This window comes from Myripristis murdjan, chromosome 12 (assembly GCF_902150065.1).
Source record: "Myripristis murdjan chromosome 12, fMyrMur1.1, whole genome shotgun sequence".
Lineage (NCBI taxonomy): Eukaryota > Metazoa > Chordata > Actinopteri > Holocentriformes > Holocentridae > Myripristis > Myripristis murdjan.
The window spans coordinates 16,991,115-17,016,569 of NC_043991.1; the positions used below are offsets into that span (position 1 = coordinate 16,991,115).

General features: G+C 40.4%; 3 protein-coding genes across 3 annotated transcripts; 2 read left to right on the top strand and 1 right to left on the bottom strand.

Annotated features, from left to right (window-relative positions):
- Positions 1–376: 376 nt before the first annotated feature.
- On the top strand, positions 377–5,391 carry ppiab (peptidylprolyl isomerase Ab (cyclophilin A)). Its single transcript, XM_030065434.1, has 5 exons — positions 377–532; positions 2,677–2,707; positions 4,266–4,354; positions 4,470–4,642; positions 5,010–5,391. Exons 1-5 carry the CDS (start codon positions 464–466, stop codon positions 5,140–5,142), a joined length of 495 nt encoding a protein of 164 aa, XP_029921294.1. The 5' UTR covers positions 377–463; the 3' UTR covers positions 5,143–5,391.
- A 6,041-nt stretch (positions 5,392–11,432) lies between these two features.
- dusp26 (dual specificity phosphatase 26) lies at positions 11,433–14,423 on the bottom strand. The gene is made up of 4 exons (XM_030065555.1): positions 14,250–14,423; positions 13,516–13,709; positions 13,204–13,415; positions 11,433–11,638 (listed from the first exon to the last, which is right to left on the bottom strand). The coding sequence occupies exons 2-4, from the start codon at positions 13,692–13,694 to the stop codon at positions 11,433–11,435; spliced, it is 597 nt and encodes a 198-aa protein (XP_029921415.1). The 5' UTR covers positions 13,695–13,709; positions 14,250–14,423.
- Positions 14,424–16,410: 1,987 nt separating this feature from the next.
- On the top strand, positions 16,411–25,397 carry LOC115368838 (G protein-coupled receptor kinase 5-like). The gene is made up of 16 exons (XM_030065212.1): positions 16,411–16,484; positions 17,444–17,533; positions 17,630–17,742; positions 19,108–19,185; positions 19,815–19,912; positions 20,003–20,095; positions 20,813–20,876; positions 21,225–21,365; positions 21,615–21,805; positions 21,890–21,927; positions 23,170–23,259; positions 23,496–23,704; positions 23,837–23,974; positions 24,217–24,354; positions 24,435–24,566; positions 24,663–25,397. Exons 1-16 carry the CDS (start codon positions 16,433–16,435, stop codon positions 24,750–24,752), a joined length of 1,755 nt encoding a protein of 584 aa, XP_029921072.1. The 5' UTR covers positions 16,411–16,432; the 3' UTR covers positions 24,753–25,397.
- The last annotated feature ends 58 nt before the right edge of the window (positions 25,398–25,455 follow it).

A 25,455-nucleotide genomic window follows, 5' to 3' on the forward strand; every position in this document is an offset into this window, starting at 1 on the left:
GCTGTATCATGAAGTAAACAGACGTGGCTGCATATTTCTAAACCTCCTGGCTTTGAAACATTAGAATGAAAGCAATACTGCATTTTATTTCCATGCAAGCATCAGATGGGGTTAAAACCTCGACGCACAGCTCGGCTGGTTATTTGGGGATAGCTGGATTTGTGTACCGGGTGGCACGCGGGGCGCACACAGACTTCATTTATTTTACAACGCTGACAAAAGGCGTGCGTCCACTACTCCGCCCGAGCGGGCTACAGTGAAGAACTAAACGGGCGGCTCGTCGAGCAGAAACGTCAATCTTGACTCCGCCCACCTAAATTACCATTGGCCGGTAATTCAGCAGGAGAGAAAGACTACGATTGGCTTCCGGAGCCTTATATACACAGGTGCTGCGCATCAACGCGTTTGTGTGCAGTTGATCCAGGCGTGTTGGTCGTGGCTTCGGCGATACACATCAGAGAAGATGAGCAAACCCAGAGTTTTCTTTGATATCACTATTGGTGGTAACAATGCCGGCAGGATTGTGATGGAGGTAAGAAACACATCAGTGAGTCATGTTATATAGGCTGCATGTCTTAATGAGGTGAACGCTGGATGTCGTTACTGGCAGGTATCGCAGTTCTTAGTAGGCCAGGCTAACCCGGATAGATGCGGTTTCATTCGATGGACTTTTATCAGCCGTTTACAGCTTTCTTGTTATAAACACCGCTCCTTGTTCCCTTTCCATTTGTTTAGCTTTTTTTCTCATTTGATTGTGGCAGTAGAGAGACAGGAAATGAGAAGAAGGGCTATCATGCAGGAAAAGGCCTGGGCCGGATTGGAGCCCACGCCGCTGCGGTTTGAATCCGCAGCACAAAGTCTCACACAGACCGCCCTTTTACATCACCTAGTCCCGGGCACCTCAGTGTGGGAAGGTTTCTGTCCGCAATTTTGTAGCCCAACCCTGTAGATCAGGGGCGGGGAATCGTGTGCCACGGAGGGCCAAGAGTCTGCAGCTGTAATTTCTAAGTAAAACTTAACACCTGGGGGGCGGGGGTTTACGAAACGAGCTAAACGCGTAATCCAGGCTTAATATCAGTTAATCTGGTTTATTGAGCCCCTTCGGAATAGGCTCATTTTAACACCTATCTCACTGCGCCATAGCAAACCTGAACACTACAAACATCAAACGTGCACCGGAAAGCTTCGATTTTCTCACTGCGATGCAGAGCTGTAACTTTTTTTTTTTTACACAAAGAAATCAGTATTTCTTTTCTTAAAATCTAATTAATTGCTGCTTAAACGGGATCATGTATAGTTGTGGCAGGAATCGGTGACGGAATACTTGCTCACCAATAAGGGCGCCGTGCGTAATTACGCACAAAGCTGCCAAGAATGGGTCCAAGCCTTAATGAAACTCAGATAAAAACACGGATTTACCGGCGTTTGCATTCTCACACAGATGGAGGCTGTATCGAAACCCCTCGTGCTCGTGTTAAGGTGAAGCTAATTGTCCCAAATGAATATTCTGTGCAATACATTGGACGTGAACGAGACTATTACTTGAGGTGATCGCTCTGTTAAACTGGCACATGGAGGTTTACCTTCAGGGCTTGCCGCCAGAAAGGCTGTCTAATCCTAACCCAGGGTTAGGCAACCATGTGCACTGGAGGAGGAGCCTGCGGGTTTCTCCCAGAGAGCAGCTCCTCAGATGACGTCATGTCATCGCCTGGTGTGGGGCTCCTCCACTTCAGTGGCATTTGCTCTTAATTGCTTACATAATGCTTTCCCTTAATATGGACACACATTCTCTCAAATTCGTGATATGAAAGCTAAACCATTTAAACCAATCTTGTTCACTTGCTGCCACGCCTTTTTAGTGCCTGCAGGCGCACCTATAAGCACGTCAGTTATCTGTCACAAATACACTCATCACGTCTTAAATTGAGTGGAAGTACTTGACCTCGCAGCAAAATGCCCCAGCATGTTGCAGTTTTAAATATTCTTATGTACTTTGTTAATTGGCTACAGCATTGCCTTCGCAGTTAAAATGTCTTTGTTGCTCATCCAGCTCTACTAGTGTTACATCTACGTGAACGCAGCTGCTCTTTCCTGTAATGATGAATAATAGAAATGGACTGCACTTTGCAGTTAGGCGCATTCCCAGTTGTAAAACCAGAATCCTTCCATCAAAAAGTCATAGTCCCGCTCTCAAGGCAGGCTCGGAAAGGGGAGCTTGGAATTGTTTTAACATGCTTTGTAAAATGCCCAACCAAGTGATTTCTGATTTTGCTGAAGTTAAAGGTGTTTATTAGCTTTTAGCATTAATGCAGTCATTTCCCCCCCCACAAAACTTGGTATCATTTATTTAATACTTTTTACTTGTATGAGCTAATGGGACTGTTGTGACTCTACAGTTACATCAGATGACCTGTTGGCTTCATGTTGGTCAGTGTAGGGGTAAACTGCTTATTTCAAATGACAGGTTTGGCTGTACATAGAGGATGAAACCTGGCTGTGCTAAAGTCTTGCACTGAAGCATGGCCATGTGCAGTCATAACTATTGCAAGAGCAAGCAGCTTTGGGGATTTCTTATGGACAGTTATGAGTGGAGACTGAGATGTTTTGCTTCATTGAATTGCTTCTTTCCCCCACTTAATTTCTTATTCTCAAATGGAAATCTTCTGTTTATTACAGCTCGAGGCTGATGTGGTCCCGAAAACTGCAGGTAAGCTATGGGATGGTGGAGGATGTAAAATAACCAGACTCCTAGACTGATGGCCCATGTTTAACATCATTCAACATAGACGTTACTCTAAAACTGCCAAAGCTGGTTGATGTACACTGAGGTATAGCAAATGTGACTACAGTTGTGTCTGCATGCTCTACTGTCCCACAAACTGCATCTTACTTGAAACAAGGAAAATTAGTGTAGCATGCTGAATCCCTGTTTTCATGCTTCATAGTTTAGTTACACTGTCTCATTTACTGAAGTGGGTGCTGACGAAAAATGGCCTGTGTGCCTCCCTAGTGTGTATATAGTTTCTGCAGAATTGGACATGTAGTGGCTCACTGGAACATTTGCTACACCAATGCATCTTATTCCTCTTGTAAATGACCAATATAGAGGCTTCGTTTTGTTCAGGTTTTAGGTCAGGTTTTCATTTTTATTTCATGATTTTCTGTGATGCATACAGTATCTCATGGGCATTCCTAATACATGCACAGTAGTTGCCACTTTATTGAACATTTTTTGTTTAATCTTTCTCCTTTTATTGGGCACCAAATTTATTCCTTTTTCTTCACTTTATTTTTCTTATGTATTTGTGTTGTGTATACATTCAAGTTTATTGTATTGACATAACTTGTTTTGTGCTTTATGCTCTCGATACAGCAGTCTTTTCTGAGGGGCATTATTATTGATCGGTGTCGCAATAGAATGACGTGTACTTGCTGTCATTCCCTCTGCACCCTGATGAACGCTCGTGGAGCTGAAACACGTTGGTCAGCGGCCAGGTTTTTAAATCATACTTCGCCGTGTTACAAAGGCTTTTCCATTTTTCTATGGAACAGTGTCTTGGATGTTATAAGTTTGCCAGTCGTACTCTACAGACAAACCTAAAACGATTCCATGAATAATGTTTGAAAAATAGTTTCCAGGTTGTTTTGGTCTCAGTTCGCAACCAGACGAATCGGGTTTTTAGAAAGTTGCAGCTGGATTTGAGCCGGTTGGTGTTGCTGTGACTTGGCTTGTCAGGTGGCAGCCGTCTGGTTTTAGAGTAGTGTTACAGAAGTAACACTGAAGTAGAGTCGTTGCTATGGGAACATACACCGTCTGTCGTAGTGTTGTTGGCGTAAAGTGGCAGGCTTTATCTATCTGCTAGCCTCGGAACCTGTCGGGCAACATTCTTTTGCAAGTTTCAGCACACCTCACTATGAATCTGACGTAAACTCGCCTATAGAGAGCTGGTTTTCATACAGTGAGCTTACAAACACACCTCGCTCTGCAGCTGTGCAGTCAGTGCAACAGAAGTGATTAAAGGAAAAAGGCAGCACTGCAGTCAGTGGTCTTTTCAACTGCTTCTTCTGAATCACAGGTCTTTTATTTTATCAATGTGAAATGATCAAACTAAGAACATGTGTAAAACTTACCCTGTAAGAGTTACTTGTGTAAAAATGATTCATTAAAACTACATCAAGTACATTAAGTAGTTATTGTTACATCCTTCTAAACTCTACATGCTGTTCACATATTGGTACTAATAAAGAATATACTTATTTTACAGAAAATTTCCGTGCTTTGTGCACTGGAGAGAAGGGGTTTGGCTACAAGGGCTCAGGGTTTCACCGTATCATCCCTAAATTCATGTGCCAGGTATGGTTAAGGCAAGGCATTGGTCCCCTTTCTGTTTGCATGTGAACTGATTGTTTGAATAATCTGTATTTTTGGGTGCTTTTGCTACAGTCATAGCCACATCTCCGTGTTTCAGGGCGGGGACTTCACCAACCACAACGGAACTGGAGGCAAATCGATTTACGGAGAGAAGTTTGCTGACGAAAACTTCCAGCTGAAACACAAAGGCTTTGGTACCCTGTCCATGGCCAATGCAGGTCCCAACACTAACGGGTCCCAGTTCTTCATCTGCACAGCTGACACTGATTGGTGAGTTTCATTTGGCTCTGCTGCACCTGGATCCATGTCACTACCCACCATAGACTCTTTTCACAGCAGCCATTTTGACACAAAGTAGCAGGTAAATGAAGATGTTGCAAATGACCTCAATTGCATTTTAAGCGTCAGAGCCTTTGTGATGCACTACGATGCACACTGCCAACCCTGGCTCAGAACAGAGCCTTCATCAATGTCATATCTGTGTTTTAAAATGGCAGCTGTGAAGAGTATCTTTTCAAACTGATATCTTCTACAAATGAGTGTCATGTAATGCATGCAAAGATTTGCCTTTTTCCACTGTTGTTGGCTCAGCTTGACTCATGTAGCAATGTAGTAACTGCATCTTACTCCCATCTAGGCTGAACGGGAAGCATGTGGTCTTCGGCAAAGTCGTGGAGGGCGACGATGTTGTCAGGGCAATAGAGAAGCAAGGCACAAGCAATGGCCCCCCCAAAGCCAAGGTTCTCATCGCTAACTGTGGTCAGCTTTAAATAAAGTCATCCTCACATAGCATTAATAGCTCCTGAAACACCCCTTAACTGTCTTGTCAGAGCTTACCTTTACATCATGATTCTTGTTAATCCTTAGTTTGCCTATGTCTAAAATATCAATCAGTACCATATCCCAGTGAGCCCCCACTCCCCTGTTGATACTGAATGTCTTTGTACCTTCTGGAACCGTCCGTTCAGGACCACATTTGTTAACAAAATCTGAATAAAATGGCAATATAAATAAAACAACTTCTCTGCTTTTATTAACAAAGTTCAGAAATGTAGGGTACTATTTACTCTGAGTACGAGACTGATGTGATCAAGGCTATAGGAGGACACTTGAACTGAGACTGCACTTACCAACAGTGGTAAAGGTTGTGTATAAGGAGTAGGTATACACAAGGTCAGGGAGATTTGAACCGTTGGACAGTGGAAGAGCTTAACAACTTGCAGTTAACACATTTATCACTACAGCTTAGTTGGATAAGCTCCAACTTGCCTTGCCATATGTGTTTTTTTTTTCTTTTTTTTTTTTTTTTAAATAAAAAACAAAAAATTTGCCTGTTAGGCAAATTCAAACAGAACCAATCAAAACAACTCAAAATTTGAGTGCATACTGCCAAATGAATGGAGCTTGTCTAGACAGACACACCTCCTGGTAAGCCATCATACCTTTCACACCCTGAGACATGTCCCAACAACTTTGTCTGGAAATCTGCTAAAAGACATGACCACAAAATGCAAAGCACCAGAATGAATAATAGTCTACACATCGTTTTACCAATATATTTATACAACCCCATTGTAGTGGCAAACAGTTTGATTAGAAACTAACCTGTTTTTATTGTCTAATTCCATGTAATTAGTTACTTCCAACATTGCTGGTGGGTGAGAAGCTTACAACTAGAGAAGGACTGAGACAGTGCGACTACTGGTAAGGCCAGTTTATTTGTAAAGCCCATTTCAACAGCAATGCAATCCAATGTGCTTCACATGAAAGACAAACTCTCTCTCAATGAGGCTGTTAGGGAAACAGACCTTGGCAGCAATGACTGTTCAACTGGTTGGTTGGGTTATGCATACAAAAGCATTGTAAAGAGGAATTGTCTGTGGCAGGCTGATTGTACAGTGTACATTTGGCAGGGACAAATCCAGGTTAATGAGTGGTGAGAGCATGCTAATATTAGCTATTAGAGGAGTAGTGAAGGAGACATGTTTTCAGTTTGCCCATGTGGCTGGCAGAAAGCCACAAGAGATCCCAGTGTAACCCTTTTTACAAACCTGATTCCTCCTAATCAGGGTGTCAGCGCCTGGAGGAGGCAGGTGCAAGGGTGCACACCATCTGACTGCTCCCTGCACATGTGGACCTCTTGGTGGAAGAAAAGCAAGATGCTGGCTTCAGTGTTGAATCACTGCAGTTTAATATACAAAAAAAAGTGATCACCTCCACCAAATTTTCAAAAAGTGAGATTTTGTTTGACTATATTATGGTTGGCTACGTAAGAGCACAGTGTTCCAGATCTACACCAAGTCAAATGAAACAGCAAAAACAATGTCTGGGGATCTGGTTCATAGCCTAACATTCAGTACACTTCTTTACAAGTATTCTCAATATTGAATTCACTTTGAAAACTCCTCATACAAGTAGCAAAACAGTTCTTACCTTACATTAAAAAAAAAAAGTTCAAAATCGGGTGGGCAGCAGTTTCAATCACAATGTATTCAATGTCATGGTAAAACAAACAAACTGTGTTATAACTGACAAACTGTGTTTTTGTTAGGAGAGAAACAGCAGTTGTGGACTATGGTGTTTTGATCTTTGCATTTAACAATAAGTTACATGTTGTGTAGGGCTACATGTTTGTGCAGGCAGTTTTACAAAGAGTTTTGAAAAATTGTGTAATTGTGTGTTTGCCACCATGACCTGAAGGTGGCAAAACCATCTCTTCTTTGGTCAAACAGCAGTCATAGTAGGCCTACAATTGGAGGTTGTATCAGTGGTGTTGCTTTGGCCCGTGGTTTTGTGTGTTGGTGTCACCCCCTTGTGGCCATACCAGGCTGCTCATCCTCTCTCTCCAGACTTCATCAGCCTTCAAAGGACATTCACCACTTCATTCTCCCACCTCACCTGCTCTTCCCTCTCACATCAAACAATCAGCAGCAAAACCAATGAGCTTGTGGTGGACCACCAGAGGAGCTGGAGGCTCCCTCGTTCTCGTTGTTATCCAGGGAGAAGAAGTAAAGTGAAAATGCTGAGTTGTGGCGCTGAATAACGGCAAGAAAGGTGTTTTTGCAGAACACTATGATTTGTGTGAAACATTGTCATAATTAGTGTAGGGATTCTTGAGATATGGCCAGAAATGTGTTTTGTGAGGTCACAGTGATGAGAATGGGACATACAGAGAGACAGACAACTCAAAAACATACTACCTCTGTTGACAGTATTAATTCAGGCCATGTCCACAATCATCCAGAGAAATATGAAAATGCATCATTATTTCTGTTTTGTCCACCAAAAACGGAGCTTTTCAAAAATGCTCTCCCAAGCAGAGCTATAGCTACCATGGAAGACACCGAGGTCATGTCCTCTGTAATTTTTCAAAATTTTTATTCTCTTGAGTGAGAATTCCATCCTTCCTTTCCATAATGTTATCAGATAATAACAATCCGAGCCTGTCAGCGGCACAAACAGCAGTCAGGCTGAAAAATACCAAAATTAATTTAATCTCGGTATGGAAATAATACTTAAGCGCCAAAGGCATGGTCCCACAGTGTGGAGACATTCTTTTATTTTTTGGTACTAAATTGCACTGTGCCACCTGATTTGTTCGACAACATCTCAACTAAGATAATGGCAGTAACTGACATATTTTACTCTTTATGAATATTTTATATTTTTTCTTACATAACCTCTACTAGTGATAACACAAATGCAGTCGACAGCTCTAAGACATTTTTTTTTTATTATTATTTCTGATTCGGTACATAATTTATCAAAACAAAGTTATCAATGTTCAATGTCATTCACAATAAAAACAATAAAAACATAGAGGCAAAAGTCTTAAAATCAACTTGAAGTACACAGATTAAGGCATCGACACCTGCTTTGCCAATTTTCTCTTTCAAATAACCACACCGGAGTGATACAAAAATAAATTCAAAATAATTCAAGTATTTCTATAGGAAGGATATCGGTAACAAAAGGACAGCAGGGGAACGGAAACAGGGATTAAGACCGACAACCAGTCACTGCACATTAAAACCACAAATACAAAAAAAAAGTACAGACCCAATACAGCCAATTTAAAGATCACATGTGGAGTGGCTCAGAGGAAAAAAAAAATCCACAGTTAGTTCCTCATTTTGTAACGGCCTCTTTGAGATAAGGCAGATTTGACTGTCATAAGGGCATTGCCATACAACACATCGTCTTGTAGCACACAAATCTCTTTTCTGACACCAGATGAGACAGAGGAGCTGTTCACAAATCCATTCAAATATTAAAAAATACATGTGCCAATTTGAAATATTGGGGCTCTCATTAAAATATCTCCTACTCTATAGCTTGGTTTGCTGTTAGTATCAATTGGCCATTTGCCCGTAAACATAGAGATACATTCGTAGAAAATGTTCCTTATACTCAGCATTGACTTCTCCGCATGGTTTTACTACTCTGCCTTGTCTTTAGAAATTAAAAGTGGATGAATTTCATTTTGCCCCCCTCCAAAAAAAAGAAAAAGAACAACACACTTCAAAGCTATACAGGGCACAAACAAAAACCACGGATCCAGCTTTTTGTACAGTTTGACGCATTTTTTGAGCTGAGAAAAGTTGCTCGGTTCGTTTTTTTTTCCACACCTATAGTCCATCGAGATGTTAAGAGAACTCAGTTGAAACAGCACGGACGCAGACCACAAATCACGAAACACGTAGAAAACATGATACTTGAGGTATTCATTAACAAACAACAAAAAGGGTATTTTCAGAGCTGGTTGGAATATCAGCATTGGACCATCTATCGTTTTCACTAGCAAGAGAACACAGGCCTCATTTACAATACCTACACAAAACAGTGGACTCATTTACAGCACATTTACACAGTACCTAGTGTTGTGGCACTGTACACTGTGCATTTACCCTTCATCCAGGCAGTTGGTAGCTTTTCAATGGCACATTATGTGGTATCATACCCCGCTGCACATCTGCTCTAAACAGTTCTTGTGCTGGTATATTACATTATCACTTAAAGTAAGATTTTGGAGGCTAACAGTCATTGCAAAGTTGAAGTGACACCCCCAGATAGGGAGGTGTGGAGTGGTGTGTTTAGACGATGATGTCTCACTGAAGAAACGTGCTGATGCTTACTTGCCATGAGTTTATCTAGGACGGATCATGATCCAGTGAGGAATACGGCCACACAAGCATCTTTAACTTAGTAGTTCACGCGAGTGCAGTGCAAACTCATCAATTCCACAGTACAGAGCAATGCAGGCCAGTCATGCAGACGTGCAAATTGGGTGCAACATCATCCAACTCGTTTTGGAATGTGGAATTAAACTGTTGGTCGAACTTCTGGTTTTCCATTTTTATCGCTTCCCGGCTAACTAGTTTGAGTAGCTTATTTGATGATGCTGTGGGAGCGTTTCCAAAAATCAGTCATTAAAGTGAATTAGCTTGCCACTGAGCCAAAGTGCCTGACTGGAAGTCTCACACATAACAAATAAAGTGGCTGCATCCGTATTTAAAAATAAGGCGAATAGAGTTACTTGGATAAATTTCAATACCACTTTGTATGTTGTGGCAGCCATGCAAAAATTAAGGCTCTCAATCCTTTTCAAATCACCAATGTCTGTCTATACCTTTCATTCTACCTATTTGTCCTTTTCATTTATGTTTACACATATTTTGTGTTCACAGAAGATTGTCTTCAGGTCCTCTAGCCTGAGGCTCCCAGGGGCCCCTGGCAGTGAGAAGCCCCTGGGCACTGTTCCCGCTCACCTGGCCCATAATCCGTCCTTGAACCTATCCCATAAAAGGTCAGGATGAAGGACTGTGATTAGCAATACCTTTGGTTGAAAGAATACACTGCAATTAAACCCCCAATTGAGAAAATGTGTACCTTTTGTTTGCTACTCACTAATATGCTAATCACAGATAAATACTGTGGAGAGACTGTGATGCTAGTTTCTGATGCTAGTCATCTGGCTACATAACTGTGCTGGTTTAGACCTGGGCAACAAGTGATGTGTGAACTGTTTAGGGCACTTGATGATGTTTACTGGATGTAAAAGGAATGTATTTTAGAGACCAGCAAGAGTGCAGCTCTTACGGAATAAAACCGTGCCGAAGGATCACGGAACAAGTGTGATTAACATTTTTCTGAGGACTGATATCAGAGCTCAATCTATCATCAGAGCTTTATCTGCCGTACTGATTACATGGGGCAGAGAGCTAGAGTCATGTTTAGTAATCTGCTGGCCTACAGATGATTGATTTTCTTATCAAATACATTCTTGTGGGCAGAGATTATTACTGGTATACAGCGATATGATTGGCTGTGAGAAGGTGACCTCTGCAAGTGATAAAAAGAGGGCGATGTATGTCATGTGATGTAACACCATTAACTTTTCCCAGAATGTTGTTTTTCAGCGCTGACAGGAGTATGACATCATTACTGTGTGATAAGATTGATTTGCTGATGTTTGGTTGATACTGGCCTTTTGTGAAGTATCAAATATTTGACAGTATAAAACCTGCAATGGAATGTTATTTTCTTTGCACATTTCAATTATCATTTTGTTCAGTTGCGTCTCCTGTAGATTATCTTCACTGAGAGGCCTTATGCACCCCAGAGTTTCGCCTCCATTTCATAGGGGGTCCATCATATTTTCATTAATTTGGATTTTAGGAGAGTTTTAGTGTCCCATCATGATCTTAATGATGTTTCAGAGGTTGTTCAATCCTGACAGGATAATCTCTGGGAAAAATCCTTAATACTTTACATTATTTTGTCATGAAAATCGTCCAATTTAAAGATACTGATCATTGGCACAGTCTGACAATATTTTGTATAAATACTGGTATTAGTTTTGTAATCAATATTGGTATTGATTTCATTACCAGTATTAGTTCCATAATGGTCAAATCTTATTATCACCTGCTATTATGGAACATAGTGTTAGAAACGTTACGGCTGTTCATGAGCCAGAAACACTTGATCCAAATTGGACAATCATCTCACACAGTTTGTCCTGGTGCATGATGTCGTGTGCCCCTGGGTTTTCTGAGCTCTATGGTGAAGTCTTACGGCTTTCTCTGAGGATGCCGTCCAGGCCGTTGAGCTGGCGTAGGAAGCCACGGTTGGGGATGACGCCTCTGTGATCCTTCACCGTCTTGATAGCTTCCACCAGCGTCAGGTTCTGTCTGATCATCAGGTAGGCCAGCACCAGCGTGGCTGAGCGGCTGACTCCCACAGTGCAGTGGACCAGCACCTTACCTTCAGACGCACAAACACAGGGAGGAGATTGTCAGGAGCAGAGACAGAGACCTGGGATGAACTAAAACGCAATCAGTTTTCAGTGAGAACAAAAACAAAGAGGCACAAGAACAGCCTCTGCCCCGGAGGGATGGCCAATATCAACTAAACTACACATCTTTACCTAACAACAGACAACAGCACTCGAATGCTGCTGTACACACACAAACACACACACACACACACACACACACACACACACACACACACCAGACTGCAGTGCAATTGCAAGATTCCTGGGCTACATGCGTATGTGTGTGCATGTGTGTATAGAAACGTATGTACATGCATATAGCTTTGTGTATATTTGCTTTTTGTATGTAACAGTTTCTGACTTTTATAGCTTCCAGCCACTGTAATCAATTAGGTTCAACAGATAACCATATACATACTATAATTATATCTGTGCATATGAATAGACAACTTAGCAAAGTGATTTTTTACATTTCTTTTTTATATTTTTTCATTAGGGATGCGTGATAATATTAGTAATATTGATACTGACAATACGATGAAATATCGGCATCGTCCAGAAAAGAAAATTTCTACCGACATGCCGATATGTGAAATAGGCGAAATTTGAATTTTTTTCTCAGGGAGAGCGTCATCCAAGTCTGTTCTCTTGTTTTGTTTGAAAGAAAATGTTATATAAAAATCAATATGGTATATTTTGCATAACCTAAGTTGAAGTTTTATGTCTGCATCTGCCAGTGGGCCTTCACAATAAGAGCAGGCATAGTAAAATGTTCCACTACAGGAGAGACTTGATGTTCTCTGCAAGTAGGTGGAAAAAAAAAAACTGTGCATTTATCGATACCTGTTTATTGGACATAGGTAAAAAAAATCAAATATCATGCATCACTAGTTTTCATATACTACTTAAAATAAATACGCCTATTCTAAGATCTATTTTTATATGTGTTTAATGTGACCTACAGGAGCAATACTATCCTTGTAATTTTGTAAATGTGCAAACACTCTTCACCAGCAAAATTGATTTGATTCTGCTTCACTGGTAGTGTAAATATCTACACACACACACACACACACACACACACACACACACACACACACACACACTGTTATGGAGACCATTCTGTTGCACTGGCTTGATATTAGTGTTTAGTGATGCCAACTTCTCAGCCTCAGAGGGGGGAGCCACACAGATGGGTCTGTGCAACACATAACAGTCAGACTGCGGGTGCAGATGGTGATGATATAAAGGATGTGGCTCTGAAATGATGGTTCCCAAATATAAGGGAAAAAATCCTATGTGAGCGTCTGTGCTACAATTTGTGTAATGTTAACACTGAGGAGGGCAATGGCTTGATGGAGCTAATGAATGCTGAACGAGGTCATAAATAATAACTGGTGATGCAGCAGTCGCCACAGTATTCCAGTTAGCAGAGAAGTGCAACAACAACCCAAAGGCTGGCACAGCATGTGGACAACTAAAGACTAAAGAAATAAATGGTCAATCCTTTATAAAGCAGGCACAGTCAATGGCAAAAAACACAGAGACTAACCCCCACTGCTGAGGGCCTTGTGGATGAACTCAGCAGCAGGATAGAAGTTGACACTCATGTCGAAGGTGGGCGAGTCATGAGCCTCGATGCCCTGATAAGTGATGTTCATCCCAGCATAATACTCCGCCCCACCACGCCATTTACTCTGGGCACAGTTCAGGATGTGGGTTATACCAAGTTTGGCCAGCTCACGCCTGTCCGATGCTATGTCTCTGCAAAGAAGCCAGAGGGTTTCTCATTAATCACACAACCAAAAGGCTGAATCATGACTTAGACAGACATATTAATGGAAAAAAACTACCCTCAACTCACTGATCTCCAATGTAGAGTCTTGGCCACACTTCATCTGCATGGTTACAGGCAGTTTTCCCGGTGTAGAGGAGCCTCTCCAGCTCTGAAACTGTTAAATTTGGCGAGACGCGCTCTGAGTCTTTTCTACTGGGAGACCTTGAGCTGCTCCGGGACCGGGAGAACCGAGACATGAACGCCATCAGGCAGCTTTGTGTCTGAGAAGCAAATAGCAGGAAATTGTAATTGATACAATTGTTTTTTTTTTTTGTTTTTTTTTTAAATATAGGACAAAAAATCTTTACCATTTACCATGCAGTTAAAATGTAAGATAAACCAGACAGCCAAGAAAGGCTCTTATGGGTTAAAGATTGACTTTAATGGCCAAAAATGTGTTTTAATAGCATACAATGGCTTAAATGAATAAAACAGGCTATAACAGAATAAAATTAGAATAGAATAGAATAGAATAGAATAGAATAGAATAGAATAGGCTATGTTTTGGGTACAGCCACATCTACATCGCTTCAATATGACTTCGACCAGATCGAGATCAGACTTAACCAGATAACTGGAGGTTGAAACCAGTATTTGCATTTATGTATTTAAGTATAAATATATATAATATCTGTATAGCTGCATCCAGACCCATTTGGAAACAAGTGCTTCAAGCCTGTATGTGGTTTGGGCTACAATCAGTGGTGCATAATTGTGGAGGAAAGCGGACCTGCACGTCCCCACGTTAGATCCTCACATACCTTTTGTGTGATCCGGGTGTTGTTTTATTTGCCGAGTGCTGAGCGTTTCTCTCTGCTGATGGATGCTACAGGACAAGCCGTGCCGCGGCCATGTTGACTCACTTCATTTCAGTGGGTGGATGGATCGGATGAGACAGCCGCTCTGCATCTCCCAGACATCTTCACCACGACCTCCCTTCAACAAGTCTTCATGTGAGGAGGACTACAAAAACATGGCTCCCATCTTAAAGGGCCACTTTGCGGGGCTGTTCACGCGTTAAGGCTGATCACATGTCCGCTCATCCGCATCATATTGCCTGGTTTATTCCAATTCAGCTGAAATAACCGTGGTCCTTTCTATATTTACATACAGATTTAATTGGCAACGCTTGAGAGTAAAAAGGCGGTCTTCTGTGTTGGTGTTTGTCGCCCTCTGCCGTTCGTCCAGGGGAAACGTTATCTGCAGAGAATGAAAGGATTCAGGTCTGTCCAGAAACAAAAGCAGAATCCCAAAACTGGAATCAGCAAAACGAGTCGGCTGTGATACTGCATTGGAGAGAAAAATGACGGTGCCTCTCAGTCGGCGCACAGGCAGAAAGCACCGAATAATATGAAACAAACAAACAAATAAAACAACAACAAACAAAAAACTCCTTTACTACTTCTACTGCATCTACTTCTACTGCTGCTACTAGGCTACTACTACGCATAATAATAATAGTACTAACAACAGCAACAACAGTAATACTTCTACTAGCCTACTGATAATAATAATAATAATAATACTAAAAATAATAATAATGATGATGATAACTAAATTCTATATTCATATGAAAATTGCAAGTACAGGCTGTATTTGTCTCAGAACACTCATATTTTTAATCACTTAATTGTGCAAAAGTGCTGGTCTGCTTTTAACTTGTTAGTTCAAAGACGATTATCATAGGCTATTACATGTATTACTGTAATTTTGATGATTTTGCAAATGGATGAATCCTGCAAGTCAAGGTTAAGGTTTTGTATTTGACAGCTGCTATGGCATGCTGGAGATGACTTTTATAAATGTTGTGAAAAGTCACTCCCCCTGACACTGAAGCATGTGAGCCTCAGGCTGTAGCCTAGGCGGACAGCATGGTGAATGAACCACAAATTTCACAGGCTGCTTTAAAACGAGTGGTGGCGCTGTGAGGCTGTATTTCAGGCTGTGCACAGAGTCACCTGTTCAGAAATAGCCTGACAGTGTGGGAAAGATGTTGGCAAATCTGTGGTAGGCAGTCTATCTATCTATCTATCTATCTGGAAATAAGTATATTTTAAAAAAAATAAATTGCATGATTTGTCAGTCTACCCCTAACAAATGTCAGCAGTCTGTAGGCTACTAATAATGGGAGAACAACAGTAGTATAGTAATCTGATAATGTATAGAATTCTTTTTAATAAGGTTATGACAACACATAAATTCAAACAAAATCTTTGGAAAATCCTTCATTTATTTCTGGATGACATTTTTTTGAATAATATTTTGTTCTTATTGGCTCTTCATGTGATCCGGAAATGGATCTCCATGTAGGTCGGTAGGCTTGTGAAGCCACTTTGCTTCGTGCGAGTGTCAGCATGCCATTTACAGAAACTGTAAATAGGCCTACAACTAAAGAAAATTTCACTTTTGTCACCTGAATCTGAATAAGAAATGATGAGATTTCGAATATGCATTACTGATTGCCGATTGTACCCACAATAAACAAACCAATTATGTAGGCCTGCCCTGGGATTAGACCTATATAAATAAATAAACAAAAACAGTAGACCTGCAGTAGAGCTGCAGTGTGATGGGTTTATTGGAGGATGTTTTGTTAGGGACCGTCCCAAACTAGTGACATAGGCGACGAGCAAACAGGTGTGCTCAGGTGTTTGTTCCGCCTCTGCTGAGGGAGTGTCCTGGGGCAGGTGTAGGTTTGTCATGCATAAAATAACTCTGCTCTCGAGGTCAGACATGCTTCTTCATTCATTAGTGAGCGACAACCAAAACTGTGCGGGCTTGACCTCAGCCGAACGGCGCAACTGGCTGTCGCTATTTAAAGTCGGTGTACCTGACTGTAACTCTCTGTCCTGACCTGGAAATTTATATTTTACAATAATAACAATTATTATTTTTATTTTCATTCAGTCTGTGTGCAGCAGCACAGTTTTTGGAAAATTTAAACATGGAGATCGAAAGCATTATGGCAAATAATGCTCTTATTAAAGCCAGGGAAGGTGAGATTCTTGCTTTTTTTTCCCCCTCAGCAATGCAATCGCAAAGTAAATGTGTTAATGCTTTATTTTTAATTTTACTGGATGTCAAGAGGATGAAAAAGTACTGCTTCATTTTAATGATAAATGTATATTTTAGCACACATAGTTGAAGCTGAAGCTGAAGTGCTAGATAAAACCTGTTGTAATGTGTGGTGCATGTCGTGTCAGTCAGTAACAACATAACCAAGACATGCACGGCTGACTTACAGCAGGATGGGTGACTGTGACTTTATATAAGGGTGCAGATGGTAAGGACTGATAAAATTGGACAGAAAAAAGCAGAGACTAATACTTAGACTTTTCAATTCCTAAATGTTGTCTTGCTTCATTTTCCTCAGAGCATGCAAATACTGCTGATCTCTTCCTCAATGGCTCTTTGCTTTCAGTTTTACATCTTTATCCTCAGGGATGACACTGTTTGGGATATCCCTTAAATAGTACCTGAGTATAGTAGCCCATTCTTTCATCACCATTTCATTTCAGTGCTCATGGAAACTCTGGAAAACTGAAAAAGCATTAGTCTCATGGTTTGTCAAGTAACAAAATATACCTGGAGTAAAATAACAGATGTAATCTGTAAGATACAGCACGCATGGGCACTTAAGATTGAAAGTACATTGCAAAGTAATGTGGTCCCACAGGCTTTGCTTGCCTGTTCTCAGTGCTATTAATAGGTCATTCACTGAAGTGGAGCATACTATTGTCTAAAACCAGATAGGCTAGACACACACACACACACACACACACACGTGCATGCGTGTGTGTCTTGGCAAAGTTAGACTTGGCAAAGTTATTAATGATCATTGCCAATGGATTGCTTTGCTTTGGTTATGCATTTTATTCCTTTAGCAACAGCAATGCTTACAAAATCCTCTCTTCACCTCTTCACTCTCTGTCCTGTCTCTATTGCTACATTCTAGGTGGAGGTGGAAAAGGGAGAAGCTGGAAATGGAAAGAGCTGCTTCGATTTCCTCATGTCCGCCAGTGTATGGACCTGGCCATGAACATAGGTGTGTGGATATGTGTGTGTGTGTGCTTCATATTTTGATTTGCCTTGCTTTTTTGTGTGGTTTCATAAGCTGACTTATGTTCTGCTCTTACCTCAGAACGAGACTACTTCAGTCTATGTGTGAGGCAGCCTATTGGCAAGAAACTGTTTCAGCTGTTCTGTCGGAGTAGGCTTGATCTGCACGTATACGCATCCTTACAGGATGCTCTGGTACAGTACAATCTGTCGATACCTTTTCTGAAAGATGTGGCTTGGCATTTGTAGAGTTTCTGTGCTTGTAAGACGTTGCATTACTTGAAGTCCACCATGTCCTCCAAACCATGAAGGTTGTTGTTCCAGCCCTCTTATGACCTGAGCATTTGCTCAGCTCACTGGCTAGCTCGTTCCTTTAATACTACACCACAGTGTTGTTATTTACAGGACTGCTAGAGGCTGCTTTGCACTAAAATGTAACTATAGGTCGTAATGAGCAGTCCTGTACTCTCACAAATCTTGGTTCAAACTCTTGTGAGTGCAGTTAAGGTAAAGGTTAAAATTAGGTAACGAGTTAAGGTAAAGGTTAAAGTTAAAGCTGAATTCAGGGTGGAGTAAAGCGCTACTGAACTGAATCAAGTGCGCTTGTGCAAGAGAGTTCAAGAATTTCACAAATGTAGGGTTACCATCTAGACTCTGCTTTAATAACCTGCTGCACAAATAACCTCTGGGGTTGCTGATGTGCACAGGAAAGCTTTGCCCTCTGTGATTCCCATTTGTCAAGGTTGTAAGCATTGGTCAAGTGCACAAGTACTTGGATTATCTGAGAAAAAAATGCTATTAAATAGTGAGGTATAAAAGAAAGACATTCAGCTAAAATAGCATTTGAAATAGTTACACTCAGTGTTGAAGTTCTGTACTTCAGCCTGTATAAATTTAACCGCACGGTGCTTTTACACTCGGAGTCTGCTTGATGTAGTTACAGATAAAAAGCTGACATGCTATGAGTGTCATAGCATGACCATTTGGCTGCCATTCGTTTTTATACAACAATTATTATATCAATGAAGAGCAGCTACTGCAGAGGTAAATAGACACTGACTTAAATAAAAACAACCTTTAGTGGAATATATCTCTGAAAATATGATCAAAATACAAATACAGTAATCATAAGCATTTAATTGATTAAAGTGCAATGGAGGTCTATGACATGCATATGACATTGTACATCATTTCACTTTGGCTACAGAGTATGAGGAAAGAGCGGTCACAGCCAAAAGTATGAGGAAATAATTAGCAGACAAAAGTTTGAGTTGGAGAGAGCCACAATAATAAATCATACTAAGGGGGAAACAACAAACCTTGTAATAAAAATAAGGATTTAATAATAATTCAGGAAACATGTAGATGTATAAATGTGTTTCTTTGCAATAAGAAATAATTATTCCTTGCAATACAGTCAGTGTTAATGACACATTATAAACTTCTCTATTTTAATTGCTGGAGAAAAAATATTACTGGTTCTTACAATTTAAAACTTAATCTTGTTGACCTGCACATGTTTCTGTTTATGTATATCAATTTCATGTATGTCTCCCTCAGGATAACTTTGAGACAAAATCAGATGAGGAAAGAAGAGAGTTCGGCATCAGCATCATTCAGAGATTCCTCATGCGTCAGGTCTGAGAACTAAATGTGCTTGTAGCTGCTTCTAAACAAATGACAGTAACTTAATTTATATAGTACAGAACCACAATGTAGTCACTTAAGAAAAAAAAATCTACCTGTCAATTATTATGTCAATTCTGAGATAATTATCAATTAATTCAGAAAAAAGAGCAGATTTTTTCCCATGAAAACTATCTCAGAATTCTGAGATAATTATCTCATTAATTCAGAAAAACACAGATTTTTTTCTTAACTGAATATATTACACTTTCATTGCTTATCACGTTAGTATTATTTTACAAAAATAAATAAATAAAATAGAAAATACACAGATTTGTAAATATATTCATTGTAATGGATCATTTAAAACATTACTTATTTTACTCAAATTAAAAATATGTGCCTTATATTCATTGCCATGTAGCACTTTGAAACAGTTTAAGTATTTGCACTTGAGCTCTAAAGTCCACGCACCCAGAAACATGAACACTTGATTTCAACTGAACCTACCAGCCGTGCTACATATTTTGGTCACTGAAACCTTTACAAAACCGATCTCAGTGCCTTTTGGCAAGTCAGTCCCTCTGTATCAAATGCCACAAGCTGCTCTGCCTGCAGTTACATGATCAATCTGTCCACAGTCTAAGCAGCGTGTGGAGGTGCTGCAGAAGTATGAGCAGAGCTGCAGACGCTCTCTGGAGCTCGACCCTTGTGGGGACGTCTTTCATGACTGCAGAGAGTAAGTCCATCTCTCTCTCTCTATGTGTGTGTGTGTGTACATGTTCATGCAACTAAGTAATAACAATTAACCTTGTTGCTCATGCATTAGAGATCTACATCGATACCTTAGTGGCCATCCCTTCCTTCAGTACCAGGACAGCATGTTTTTTGAGCGTTTCCTACAGTGGAAGATGTTGGAGAGGTCAGTATGTGTGTGTTCTTCAGTGTGCTACTTGAAAAATCTCTCTGTGTTTGTCATCAAGAATGGGGGCAAGTTGTGGGCAAGTATAGCTGTAAGATTCAGTACCTATTTTGTCATGGTGAGAAAGTGACATAATATTGCAGTGGTTTTCAAAAGAGGCCAGCATCACTGATCTGATGTTTAAATCTATCATTTTAGTATTTATAAATATTGTTTCCTGCCATTTTTTATTTTTACTTGCAAATTTTCGGGAAAATTTTGTCATCTATCTATCTATCTATCTATCTATCTATCTATCTATCTATCTATTGATTTATTCATTTACCAATGTTCTACAAATGTTCTGCTGTTGTTCTCACAGCACCAAAATAATAATAACAACAACAACAACAATAATAATAATAATAATAATAATAAAAATAGTGATTATTTTCACTCAATGTTATAACCTCTCCTCTTTTAATCTTTGCTTTGCTTTTCTTCTTCTTCTTCTTCTTCTTCTTCTTTTACTTCTCTTCTACTTCTGTTTCTTCTTGTTATTTTACTTCTTCTTCTTTTTTTCTTCTTCTTCTTTGTTGTGTTGGTAGTAGTTTTAGTTGTAATATTTGTTTGTCACCACCCAACCTTGTGGACAAATGATTCAGAACAAAACGTTGGAAGTTGTAGCTTTGGTCCTTGATCCATTCAGAATAATAACAGCCTGTCTCTCTCTTCAAGGCAGCCTATCACCAAGCACACGTTTAGACAGTACAGACTGCTGGGAAAGGGCGGGTTTGGAGAGGTAAAAACATCACCTCGTTAATCGATCTACACATCATTAAACCCTCTCTCATGACTGTTAGTTGATACTGTTTAGTTTTACATATTACATTTTTTAATGGACCTATTGCTTTTCTAGACAATGGCCTTCCATTTTCAAATGCTAAATAAATAATTTCACAGCACTTTCCCTAAACGCATACCACTACATCAATCCAAAGCACATCTGCCAAATCAATAGCTATTGTCTCAGTTCAGGAAGCAAATACCTTTACATGCCTTTTTTGCTTTCAGCTTTGATAGCACCAAACCATCTCGCAATTACAAAGGCATTTGTAAAAAACATTTTTCCCTTTCTCTGTCCCTTCAGGTGTGGGCTTGTCAGGTGCGCGCAACAGGACAAATGTATGCCTGCAAAAAGCTGGAGAAGACGCACATCAAGAAGAGGAGAGGAGAGTCCATGGCTCTCAATGAGAAACAGTTATTGGAAGGGCTTGACAGTAGATTTGTGGTAAGACTGAGACATTCTTGCCCCTGTACTGCCTTTTGTGTGTCTGTTTAATCTGTTTTTCAGTGTCTTCATTTTATATTCATATATGTCATTTAATTCATATATACATTATATTATTATTTGTGTAATTGTATTTATGCACTGTGCATAATTAGTCTGCAAAACTGCTGTGGTTTTATATCTTTCCCTTTGTATTTCTATTATAATACTGACATATACTTCCAACACATTGTCTCTTTTTCCATGTAGGTGAATCTGGCCTATGCCTATGAGACCAAGCACTCTCTCTGTATAGTTTTGACCATGATGGATGGTGGGGACCTGAAGTACCATATTCATAAACTTGGTCCCCCCGGCCTTGACAGTGACAGAGTGCGGTTCTACGCTGCAGAGGTTTTCTGCGGTCTGAACCACCTACACCAACAGGCCATAGTTTACAGGTCAGTGTGTTTCCATGATGTCAAATCTCAGCTGTGTCTTCAACAGCTGCAGTGCCCTCACTGATTCCAATTTTAATGTTCCAGGGACCTGAAACCAGAAAACGTCCTCTTGGATCTCAATGGTGAGTACAGTCTCAGAGTAAAGGTGCAAGGAAATGTTAAAAAATAGCTTTTTGTAATGACTATCAGGCATGATAAACTCCTGGCACACTGAAAATGTGAAGAATAACAGTCTAGCTGCTCATTCTGGGAGACAGGACTTTGGAGTGGCTGTTGCCTGCATCGTCTCTTCCAGCATTAGGTTGTTTTGGAGAGTGAATCTGGTCAGCAGTTGGTGCTAAATATAGCCTAATTATAACTGAATTTTTGTCAGACAAACAATCAGTGCCTGTACCAAAGAATCAGGAAATGCTGTTGATGTTATTTTGACATGGGGACAAACGTAGGTAGTTGGAATTTCAGGAAGATAAAGCTCTGAGAATCAGGTGTGGTTTAATCTATTTTAAGAAACTTTTTCACCTCTTCCTTGATACTTGGCACAGCATGTTTGGAAACTTGGAAACACCTGCGTTTCACATGCCTTGGTAATTACAAACCATCGGTTACAGTACTTAAATTTGTCACATGATGTTTTATATCAGGAGATTTACACCTTAACCCCTTAAATGCTGGTATTCCTCTTAAATTTCCCATTAGACAGCACTGTAGTTCACAAAACAATTTCCCTCTGTGCAGTGTCATGTAACCTTCTGTATTGCTTGTTCCAATCTTCACTGAAGCTATATCAGACTTACAACTTACATAAAATGCACATTAAATATAAGCATGATTATGATGGTTGAGTCTGCATGGTTTTCAACGTCAAGCCACTCGCTGATATTATTCCTATTTTTTCCACACTTATTCCACATTTTGCATGTTGAGTCTAAATGGTCCTCACTTCTGTGCACCATCTGCAATTTTTCACTGTGCATCTTTTATTGGAAATTTGGAAATGACAAAAAGTAGAGCCAACAAAGAAGAACCAGGTTCCTCTTTTGTTATCTTTGCTGACTGAGCTTTTATTGTGAAAGGTTCCACAATCTGTCATAGATCATTTGTTCTCTGAAATGGATATGTTTTAAAATGTAATGAGATACAATAATCAAGAAAAAAAAATGCAATTAAGTAAAAGTAAAACTACTGACTTTAAAAAAAATAACTCAATAAAGCTCCAGGCCCTTCTGCTGCATGTCATCCCCTCTCTCCCCTTGCCTTTTCCTGTCTGTCTCTACTGTCACTATCAAATAAAGCAGAAATTTAAAAAACAAGCAAACAAATATGACAACAGTCATTCCATGGTTTATGTTTTTTTTCCCACCAAGGGCACATCCGTATCTCTGACCTGGGCCTGGCTGTGAGGCTGTCTGAGGGGAACCTGGCGCAGGGCAGGGTGGGCACTGTGGGCTACATGGGTGTGTACCTTTTACCAGTACTTTCACTGCCTCAATCATAGAGAAAAGCTTAGTAGAACAGATTGCTGTGTATCTTTGTTTAAAAGGAAAAACTTTGTCATGATAGCACACAACGACTACCTCATGCCAAAAACAAATAATACAGACAACGCCTTTCACTTCAACTGTATCACTGTATAATTGCCAAACCACTGCAACGGAGCAGGTATGTTGATTCATTTTCATCCTGATCTCAGCTCCTGAGGTGATCGGTCGAAAGTATTATGGGATGAGTCCTGACTGGTGGGGCCTTGGTTGTCTGATATATGAAATGACTGCAGGACAGCTGCCATTCCGGGCGCAAGGCGAGCATCCGAAAGTATCAGAAATGGAGAGAAGGATTCAAACAGAGAAGGAGAAATATGACGCGATGTTTAGCATTGAGGTGAAGGACATCTGTAGCTTGGTGAGTACTTTCCTGGAGGTTCCCGTCTTTTCTCAACCAATCAACAGGCTGTTTACATCCATTTTGTTCTCTCCCTCTTTAATCAGAGAATTCATCTGATTATTCATTAGTTACCTCTTTCTTGTACTGTAGCTGTTGACCAAAGACCCAGAGCAAAGGTTGGGTTGCCAGGCCGCAAAGGAGAAGGATGTTCAATCTCATCCTTTCTTCCAATCCATCAACTTCAGGATGCTGGAGGCAGGACTAGTGGAGCCTCCATTTAAACCTGATGTGAGCACCCTAACAATGTCTATCCTCTACAAAATAGTGGCTAAAGTATGATATCCAGTTTATCATAACACAAACACCAAGATAAATAATCCAGGTATATTTGCATAAAAGCTTTGGTTCTTGGGTGGATAAAATTTACTCTAGAACTGAAAACGATGTAGTAAAACCAAAATGAGATGAGTCTATCCTCCACTGCTGCTGTGGTTGTGGCTCACTGTGCTGTACTTTGTGCAACGCTCTAGCCCAGACTGGTGTACTGCAATGATGTGCAGGACATTGAGGAGTTCTCGACAGTGAAGGGAGTCAGTCTGGACCAAACAGACAGTGACTTCTACAGCAAGTTCAACACGGGCAGCGTCCCTCTGACCTGGCAAAATGAGGTAATTAATCAATCTAATCTAAGTTACATCTAATTTCTCTTCAGACATGACGTGAAGATTGACTCTCTCCCCTCCTCCAGATGATAGAGACGGGGTGTTTCAAGGAGCTGAACTTGTTTGGACCTCAAGGATCTCGCACTCCAGACCTGGACTGGTCCCAGGCCCCTGGGAGTCCCAAACGCAGCCTGCTGGACCGCATCCTCCGCAGGAATGTGAGACTGCAACTTACTTACTTAATTAATTAATTATAGGTATATGTTTGTGTGTGAAAATTGAATATTTCTTTCCTGTCTTCTTTTGAACTGCAGCCTCCACCCTTGTCCGAAGACCATGTCAAACAGTCTTTGCTCTCCAGTGAAGGCTCAATGGGGTCAGGGCTGATCAGCACTGCCCTCTAGGGACCGTGTCAGTAACAGCAGCTGCTCTGGTGCAGCTGGACAATAACAATAACTTGCCCCTGTTGGCTGGCAGAGGACAGTAAAGGCTACGCTGCAAAACGCAATTGCCGAGGAGTGCTGCTACCACCAGGAAAAATGTCTTTTGACCACTCAGGGTTATGCCATTGATCTCATACTTGCTTTACAGGTAAAAGAGCGAAGTATAACTTCTGTTGTCAGTTCAGTAGATGCATAACATCAGTATAACTGGTGTTACGTTTTTCTGTTTGTTTTAAATGAACCGCCATATGAGCCAAAGATAATTTTCCACAAATAAGTTAGAGAATCAAGTTGTCTAATCTACCAGGGAGGTATTCCATGATGCAGGATTTGAAAGTCTCCTGAAAACTGGAAGACATTATTCTGTACCCTGGTGATACTGATTTGAATGTGTAAAATAGAACTTGAATGATTGAATTGTTTAGGAATACGATGCAGTCGTCCTTATTGATGACTGCTAATAATAAACTAAGCTAAGCTGATAAGTGCAAGATTTAGCACTTTTTATGCATCAAATCTGCAAAAGTTGATATTTCTTCACTGACGCTAAAACCGTTTTCACCATCTGCAGCATTATATATAAAAAAAAAAAAAATCGCTGAGCCATAATGTACCCTTCTATTCTTCAATATCAAATGCTTGTAATCTTGCTTTCATCAATAAA

Excerpts from the sequence above, each read along its gene's own strand:
- ppiab (XM_030065434.1), top strand. The coding sequence starts at position 464 with ATGAGCAAACCCAGAGTTTTCTTTGATATCACTATTGGTGGTAACAAT. Across the intron at positions 533-2,676 it reads CCGGCAGGATTGTGATGGAG|CTCGAGGCTGATGTGGTCCC; the intron begins GTAAGAAACACA and ends TGTTTATTACAG. Across the intron at positions 2,708-4,265 it reads TGTGGTCCCGAAAACTGCAG|AAAATTTCCGTGCTTTGTGC; the intron begins GTAAGCTATGGG and ends CTTATTTTACAG.
- dusp26 (XM_030065555.1), bottom strand. The coding sequence starts at position 13,694 with ATGGCGTTCATGTCTCGGTTCTCCCGGTCCCGGAGCAGCTCAAGGTCT. Across the intron at positions 13,416-13,515 it reads AGACTCTACATTGGAGATCA|AGACATAGCATCGGACAGGC; the intron begins GTGAGTTGAGGG and ends GCTTCTTTGCAG. Across the intron at positions 11,639-13,203 it reads CAAGGCCCTCAGCAGTGGGG|GTAAGGTGCTGGTCCACTGC; the intron begins GTTAGTCTCTGT and ends GTGCGTCTGAAG.
- LOC115368838 (XM_030065212.1), top strand. The coding sequence starts at position 16,433 with ATGGAGATCGAAAGCATTATGGCAAATAATGCTCTTATTAAAGCCAGG. Across the intron at positions 17,743-19,107 it reads CATCCTTACAGGATGCTCTG|GATAACTTTGAGACAAAATC; the intron begins GTACAGTACAAT and ends TGTCTCCCTCAG. Across the intron at positions 23,975-24,216 it reads AGCCTCCATTTAAACCTGAT|CCCAGACTGGTGTACTGCAA; the intron begins GTGAGCACCCTA and ends GCAACGCTCTAG.